Source organism: Oncorhynchus mykiss, chromosome 12 (genome assembly GCF_013265735.2).
Source record: "Oncorhynchus mykiss isolate Arlee chromosome 12, USDA_OmykA_1.1, whole genome shotgun sequence".
In the NCBI taxonomy this organism is placed as follows: Eukaryota; Metazoa; Chordata; class Actinopteri; order Salmoniformes; family Salmonidae; genus Oncorhynchus; species Oncorhynchus mykiss.
In genome coordinates this window covers 35,009,203-35,018,208 of record NC_048576.1, presented here as the reverse complement: position 1 = coordinate 35,018,208, position 9,006 = coordinate 35,009,203, and the positions used below count along the sequence as shown (strand labels likewise).

The 9,006-nt window shown below is 43.2% G+C and overlaps 1 protein-coding gene across 5 annotated transcripts in view; it reads left to right on the top strand.

Annotated features, from left to right (window-relative positions):
• Positions 1-3,935: 3,935 nt before the first annotated feature.
• The window catches only part of LOC110537504 (flotillin-2a), a 35,128-nt gene continuing 30,057 nt past the window's right edge, over positions 3,936-9,006 (top strand). Inside the window, exon 1 of one of the 5 annotated variants that reach the window (XM_021623596.2) lies at positions 3,936-4,378. In XM_021623596.2, the coding sequence (XP_021479271.1) occupies positions 4,330-4,378 (49 nt within the window). In that variant the 5' untranslated portion in view covers positions 3,936-4,329. Of the gene's footprint in view, positions 4,379-5,066; positions 5,158-6,032; positions 6,080-9,006 lie in introns of those variants that run through there. The other 4 variants (XM_021623595.2, XM_021623598.2, XM_021623597.2 and 1 more) reach the window with 4 other exon arrangements.

Below are 9,006 nucleotides of genomic sequence, written 5' to 3'. Positions count from 1 at the left end.
GACTTCTGAACAGGTAATCAAATGGCTACCCGGACTATTTGCATTGTGTCCCCCCCAAACCCCTCTTTTACGCTGTTGCTACTCTCTGTTTATCATATATGCATAGTCACTTTAAGTATACATTCACTACCTCAATTGGGCCGACCAACCAGTGCTCCCGCACATTGGCTAACCGGGCTATCAGCATTGTGTCCCACTACCCACCAACCCCTCTTTACGCTACTGCTACTCTCTGTTCATCATATATGCATAGTCACTTTAACCATATCTACATGTACTACATGTACAATCTACCTCAATCAGCCTAGATGGAAACAACCCCATAAATCTACCAAAAAAAACTAGACAATGCAAACACCCTAGATGAGACAAAAAACACACATATCACCCATGTCACACCCTGACCTAACCAAAATAATAAAGAAAACAAAGAATACTAAGGTCAGGGTGTGACACCTATTGGTTCGAGCCTGTAAGTAAGCATTTCACTGTAAGGTTTGCACCTGTTGTATTCGGTGAACGTCACAAATAAACTTTGATTTGATTTGAAGACTCTGTCGAGGTCCCAGTCCCATTACCCCGCACACAGATTAGAGTTCTTCACTCTTAAGTGGGCTGTGTGTGATAAGTTCACCCATTGGCTGAAGGGGAATAGATTCACAGTCCTAACAGATAACAACCCCCTGACCTATATAATGATGACACCAAAGCTAGACACCTGTGAGCAACGGTGGATCTCTAAACTGGCCCCCTTTGACTTTCACTTGAAGTACATCCCTGGGCCTCAGAATGTCCCGGCAGACCTGCTTAGTCAACAGCCATTCATTGGAACTAGGAAGGCAAGTGAGTTCCCAGAATATGGAGCAGAGTATGTGATTTCAGAGTCCATCCAGGAAGCATTCAAACTGTCAGTCAACATCCAAGGTGGCAAGATCCTAGTTCAAGTCTCTTCTGAAGGAGTGAAAGCAGTTTTGGAATCCTGTCTGGAGTGGGATGTGAGTGTGCCAGTGCGCAGCTTCCAATTGGCCCAGTATTCTGCCAGCATCCTTCAGCATGAAGGGGGAGCGGCTACTCTTCCAGTCCTTTCTTCTGACGTGAAATGGAGAACACAGAAGGCAGATCAGATGCTGGCCCGAGTGGCACACTTTGTTGAGAGAAGGAGGAGACCTTCACGGAGAGAGAGAGAGCTCATGAGACTGCCCAAGTTTTGAGAATGCTGAAGCATTGGGATAAATTCAAAATCAAGGACGTGATCCTCTACTGAAGATCTAAGGACAGAGTTGGCATCATTCTGAGGGGAACCTATGACGAAGCTGGCCACCAAAGCCAGACTAGAACCCTCCATCTGGTACATCAAAGGATCTTCTGGACTGGGATGGACAGGGAAGTGAATAAGTATGTCTCCTACTGTAAGTGCTGTGTGGTTGGCAAGACAATGGAGCCAGAGGCTAGGGCACCATTAGAATCTTTACAGACCAGCACTACATTGGAACTGGTGTGCATAGACTTCTGGTCAGCAGAAGGAAGGGATGGAGAGAGCGTTGATGTAATCGTCATCACAGACCATTTTACGAAGCTGGAACATGTGTTTCCTTGCCCGAATCAGCCAGCAAAAGTGGTTTCCCAGAAGTTATGGAACCAGTTCTTTTGTGTCTATGGTTTTCGCCAGCGGATACACTCAGACAAAGGAGCAAACTTTGAGAGTCACTTAATCGCAGGATTGCTACAAGTGTCAGGAGTCAAAAAGTCCCATACCACTCCATATCATCCTATGGGCAAAGGTCAGACTGAAAGATTCAAATGCACAAACGGTGACATGGTCCGATCGTTGCCAGTGAGAACAAAAGAAAGATGGCCCCAGATGATACAGATGCTCACCTTCTCGTACAACTCTACCACACACGAAATGACAGGATTCACGCCATTCTATTTGCTGTTTGGCCGAGTTCCACGGCTGCTAGTCCACGGCTCCTTGAAAAACGAAGACGTGTTGACTCATGACGAGTATGTCGACTCGTTCCAAAAATACCTGTGAGAGGCTGGTAGGATCACCAAGGCCAACACCACTGAAGCTCAGAAAAAGCCAGCAAGGCAGTATAACAAGAGAGTGAAAGGTACTGCCCGGGAGATTGGAGACTGAGTTCTCTTGGCAAACCGAAAGAAAATAGGAAAAGGAAAACTTGCCGACTTGTGGGATTCAACGGTCCATGTGATCACATGGAAAGACACACCGACAGCGGTGACCAAAGACTGGTATTTGATATGGATGAGGATTCAGAGGATCGAAGGACTGCTGCCTGGATTCTCAATGGCCAAAAATCTTCGGGACTGGAAGATGGAGTAAACATGAGAGAATCTGATCCTCGAAGCCCACGGGAGGACATGTTCTCTGGAGAAGCAGTTATCTCAAGCACAAGAAGCTCCTCAAGGATGCCTAGTGATGATTCAAGTGATCCTTCCGAAGATGACACAAGTAGAAAAGAGAGGTCAGTGAGCAATCTAGATGGCATCATTAGTAGACATGCATCAGTCAGCGGCTCTGGATGCATAAGATCTACGAAGAAGTGAACGAGTAACCAGAGAGAGGAAGAGTGCAGAAACAGCCAGATGTCTTAGTTCACAGATACAGTCCTGAGACCCAGTGAAGGCACCTTGAGAACTCGAACTGGAAGAGTTGTGAAGCCTGTCAGAAGACTTTCAGAGTCAGTGAGTCAAGTGATTGCTGCTGAGCCTGACAAAAGAGAGCATCTAAATGCCCTGATTCAAGTCCTATCAACTTTTGTTGATGTGACAGTACCCCAGTGAAATATAGAGGCCCAGAGGATAGATTAATAGAGAAATAGATCTCAAGAAAGAATCAATAAGGGTATGAGAAATACTTAATTAGAGCGTCATAGGTTATATGTATAACAGCGTATTTCTAGTCTCTTTGCTGTCGTTCTGGATGACTTTTGGTCAAGGTACCACTGTGGAGGAAGAACGCATACCTTATGTCTTAAAGTTTGATGAAATTAGGAAGGGGTGAGTGTAAAAGAGTTAAAATGGTTATTCCATCAAACTTCTTATTAGAATAGTACACAACGCAGAACATAATATCCAGGTTAAGGGTCAGTGGCCCAAGCCCGCGAAAAGGAATATTCCAAGTTCAGACAGAAGGGTGGGAGTCAGATCGCTATGATCGACAGGAACTTTTTTGGGGTTTTCTATTTTCAATTGTTGCGCTACTAGTACTGCCTGTTGATGTTACGTAGGCAGCTACAGTAGCTGGATAATATTAACATCTTCGGTTTTTATTTAGTTAAATGTATTTTTATTTAATCTGGGTGCTTACGTCACCTACTAACATCCCTAGCTCCCGTTCTCATCAGTCCGAGAAAACACTGAGAGAAAGAACAACTTGTCAGATGGTGCGTTGGAGACTGATCTATTCCTGTCCTGTCTTTTCATAATATTATTGCAGATCAACATAAAAGCCCCAAAAGACATACGTGGTGTCGAGCTAAAAAGTCAGCCGTAGTGTCGCTCTTAATTTCTTGGTTGCTCTGTGGTACATATAAAGACCGCTACATTTATTGTATGTTGATGGTTCCTTCAAAATGCAGGTAAAAACTACAATAACACACTACACGTTTGAACTGTGATTAATTGGTAATACTTATTCCTAGGCACAATGATGCAAAATAAATCAACCTGCTGGTCAAACACTTGACATACTGTACACAGTAGGCCTACTTCAGCGATAAACAGCCCACAACCACTATGGAACACGTTCATTCCATGAGTCCCCGACCCCATCACCATTTATTGTAGTGTAGTGTCGCCTGCTGGTGAAATTCTACACTTGTCTGTATGTGCATAAAGAAGTGTGGTGGGCGATGTGCTGACGCCCAAATGTGCATTACAATCGGACGAAGACTAAGCCACTTTAAAAGGGGAAAACAGAAAGCGCTAAAGGCGCTTTTGTTATTCTTTCTCGGATCGATTAGCCGTACAAATAATCAATGAGGAGATTCGATTAATCTGTCTCGGGCGCCCGGGTAGACGTGTTTTGCACTGGTTGAAAGTTCATCGCATTCCCTTCATTTGAGATGGCGCTCCTCCCTCACCATTTTTGCACAGATACGTCACGCGCCATAGACCGGTGCCCCGCGGTTCAGTATGATTGAATCAGCACAGTGTCTATAAAACTGTATACTAAAGCAGGGGTTACGCAAGTACATTTGAGGACCGGCACGCGCCAAACGTGTGCTTGTGGACTGACATAATACAATAGAAGAAGATTTTTAGGCTACAGACGCACTTGGTTTGGGATACGCGTTTTGAAATAACATGGGTAATTGTCATACTGTTGGACCAAATGAGGCCCTTGTTGTCTCAGGTACGTACCGTTACATTAATCTTCAACTTTGTAAATATTAAGTTAATGTTACTTTCACTTGTTATTTACACAGTGACATGCACATTGGCGCGTGATTATCCCAATGGATAACCTCGTCATTGTGTCATTACCAATTCTGAAAATGTAGACCGTTACTATATTCCTCTGACGTTAGCTAGCTAGCTAGATCACAGATAGCTGACTCACAGTTGCCGCGTTCAAAACAACTGGGTACTCGGAATCTCCGACTTCACTGCGTTCAAAACAACTGGGAACTCGGGGAAAAAACGGGCTCGGACTGGGACAAATCGATTTGAACGGTCAGTCACCCACAACTCGGAATTACAACTCGGGGACTCGGGCCTCTTTTCTAGTGCTCCGACTTTCCAGTTATTTTAAACGCTGCAGTTATGTGTTCCTCTGGGCAGGAGGTACGTATCACTTTTTTCTCCAGATGCCACACCCAGGTGATTGTCAACAGCATCACAATCGCACTTATGTCGTTATGAATCAAGTAATTGATGCGCATTTCAAGTTTGGGGGCGTTGGAACGTTGTGATTATGAATGACCGTCTCCGAGTCGTGAGGGGAGGGAACATGATAAGGGGGGGGAGAGGGGAGAGAGACATTAGATGTAGCGTGAGGTCTTTTAAGGTCTGGAAACTGACTCCATCTTTACAGACCCTGATCTGTAGCAGCACTGGAGAACTGCCTTGAAAGATTACAATGTCATTTTCAGGCAGTTTCAAGGACAGACTTCCCTTGGTCCACTAGGATACGTGAGTAGCTAGGCTATGTTATCTTAGTCTTTTGTAGAAAGTTACACAAATTAGGCATGATATCATAATCAACCCTTTTGATTGTGTTTTATTATTGAGACAGATAGTCTGTATGAGGATTACAAATCACTCAGCAAAATCCGATTTGATTGTTTATGTAAGGTTGGTTAGAGAAGAAAGAATCAGATTTGTACTCCGTCTTGTACAGATTGCAGTAGTTTGACTGTGGTTTGGGGTGTAGCCTACTACAGTGCAGAGTAGTTTGTTTTCATCATAACCTCTTTGAGAAACCATTTTCCTGTCTAATATTTTATTTGCCACATGGGCCGAATACAACAGGTGTAGGTAGACCTTAACGTGAAATGCTTACTTACAAGCCCTTAACCAACAATGCAGTTCAAGAAATAAAGTTAAGAAAATATTTACTAGGAAAATATTTAAGGCTATATACAGGGGGTACAGGGACCGGGGGTACAGGTTAGTCAAGGTAAGTTGTACATGTAGGTAAGGGTAAAGTGGCTGCATAGATAATAAACAGCGAGTAGCAGCAGTGTAAAAACAAAGGGGGGGTGTCAATGTAAATAGTCTGGGTGGCCATTTGATTAATTGTTCAACAGTCTTATGGCTTGGGGGTCTTCTTGACATATTTTGTTAAGGATCCTTTTGGATCTAGACTTGGCACTCCGGTACCGCTTGCTGTGCGGTAACAGAGAACAGTTTATGACTTGGGTGAATGGAGTCTTTGACAATTTTTTGGGCCTTCCTCTGACCGTGATAGTTTGTTGGTGATGTGGACACTCTCAACCCGTTCCACTACAGCCCTGTTGATGTGAATGAGGGTGTGTTCGGCCCTCCTTTTCCTGTAGTCCACAATCAGCGGTGGGCATGGTTCGGGAGAAGATGCGGGAAGAGAACTGTGAAGGTGAGCTAACTGTTTACCACTGCATCATACATCAGGAAGCACTGTGTGCCAAAGCCCTAAAGATGGAACATGTTATGACCACAGTAACACAGGTAGTTAACTTTATAAGAGCCAAAGGTCTAAATCACCGCCAGTTTAAATATTTTCTGGAGGAGTGTGGTTCGGAATACGCAGACGTGCCGTATCACACAGAGGTGAGATGGCTAAGCAGAGGAAAAGTACTGAACAGATGTTTCGAGCTGCGTGAGGAAATATGTCAATTCCTGGAAACCAAAGGGAAGGATACAGCAGAGCTCCGGGAGCAAAAGTTCCTGTGTGAGCTGGCATTTCTCTGTGACATCTCGAGCCATCTCGATGCGCTGAACCTGCAGCTTCAGGGGCGGGGGCGCATCATCACAGACATGTACGCTGCAGTGAGGGCCTTCAAAACTAAACTGTGCCTGTGGGAGAATCAGATGCTGCAAGGAAACCCTTGCCATTTTCCCTGCTGCCAATCCATAAAAGCGCAGATCTCTACTGCCGTGTTCCCATGCGCACAGTTTGCTGAAAAACTCAGTGTTCTCGCCGCTGAGTTTAGCCGGCGATTTGCGGACTTCGATGCCCAGAAATGCAAGTTTGAACTGCTTAGTAATCCCTTCGCAGTTGATGTGGAAAATGCACCAACCAACATCCAAATGGAGCTGATTGAACTCCAGTGCAATGACACGCTGAAGTCAAAGTATGATGCTGTGGGCGCCGCACAGTTTCCAGTTTCCCTGACACAATGCCTCAGCTCCGCACCCAAGCTGCTCAGATGCTCTCCATGTTCGGCAGCACTTATCTATGCGAGCAACTTTTCTCCTCGATGAAGATGACCAAAACAACTCACAGGAGACGTCTGACTGATGAACATCTTCGCTCGATACTGAGGATTTCTTCAGCTCAGAGCTTGAGCCCAGACATTGATGAACTAGCATCCATTAAGAGATGCCAGGTATCTGGCTTGGGCACATCAGATTAGACCAGTGTGCAATAATTAACGTTTTCTTTATGCACTTTTTCTTGCTACAAGGCATGGGCTTGAATGGTTGGTTGATTTATTATCATTTTATTTGTAAAATTATTAGCCAGTGGAAAAAGTTTATTTTGGTATTTAAATCAGAAGGCTGCAAATAGAAAAGAGGCATACAATTTTTATTTAAATTTTATTTATTTAATAAATTAATGCCATTGTGTTTTTTCATTTGAAATTCGATTTCGCATGTCTCCACTATTACATTATATATTGTATGGTAATAAGCGATGCTTGTTCCATATTCAATGTTAAAGCAAAACTTGTTTGGGTCCATATTAAAAGGTTAATTTGTTCAATGTTGGCCCGTGACTTTGTTCAGGTTTTACATTTTGGCCCACTGGGTATTTGAGTTTGACACCCCTGTTGTAGACCATTGCTGAATCTTTTAACCATACCACGTGGTAAACTCTTAGACTATCGATAGCGACAGAATAAGAACAAGTCTTTGATATTAATTACTAGTCTGCAGCTAGGAATTCGGTATCATTGAATGCGAAGAACGACAACCGCTGAAACATCCATTCTATAACGAATTAATGAATGTCACTGAACAATCCACTCTAACCACACACAGAGAGAGAGGGAGAGAGACTGATAATTCTACAAAAGAAACAAACTTTTCACCAGCGATCAAGACTACACACTGAGCGTAAATATATATTGATTGCAATTGTTCCCGAATGAGTGAGCGTTCATGTGTAAAGGATTAGCATTTCAATTGTTATAATTATTAACTCTGTAGTGACTTCTTGGTCGACCACCACTTCCCTTTTGTCTAACAAGCCGCGATGCTGGTTTAGCCCACTAGGGCACTTTCTTGTACATTTCTTGTAACCATATTGACTTTGTTTGTTTATGCATTTCTGTGAATTACTTAGTTAGTTAGTAATAAATAAATTATTTAAGACAATTGATGTATGGATGACTCATAGTGAAGACTGGGTTTGTGCAGATAACCAATAATTTATGACGTTTGGAATGAGACTAAAGTGAGGTAAAATAAATAATTCATTAATCAGACTATTTGTTCAGATATAAAATATCTGAAAAGTTATTTTAGGAAATTACAACTTTAATCGGAATATTGTCCTTAGTGCCCCGACTTCCTAGTTAATTACAGTTACATGATTAATCAGTTTAATCGCGTAACACTAATTACATAGAGTCTTTGATAAACTAAGTCTTAAATTTAATGATAGTAAAGACACCACGCTATTTACAAAGAGTTTATCTATAGTCTTCATAACTGTCTATTTACCACCACAAACCAATGCTGTCACTAAGACTGCAGTCAACGAGCTGTATACGGCCATAAGCAAACAGGAAAACGCTCATCCAGAGGCGATGCTTTTGGTGGCTGGAGACTTTAATGCAGGGAAACGTAAATCCGTTTTACTTGTATGATAAATGTGCAACCAGAGGGGGAAAAAAACTCTAGACCACCTTTACTCCACACACAGGCGCGTACAAAGCTCTCCCTGCATTTGGCAAATCTGACCATAATTCTATCCTCCTGATTCCTGTTTGCATGCAAAAACTAAAGCAGGAAGCACCAGTGGCTCGGTCAATATAGAAGTGGTCAGATGACGCAGATGCTAAGCTACAGGACTGTTTTGCTAGCACAGACTGGAATATGTTCCAGGATTCTTCTGATGGCATTGAGGAGTACACCACATCAGTCATTGGCTTCATCAATAAGTGCATCGACAACATCGTCTCCACAGTAACTCTACGTACATACTCCAACCAGAGGCCATGGATTACAGTTAACATTCGCACTGAGCTAAAGGGTAGAACTGCCTCATTCAAGGAGTGGGACTCTAACCCGGAAGCTTATAAGGAATCCTGCTGTGCCCTCCAACGAACCATCACA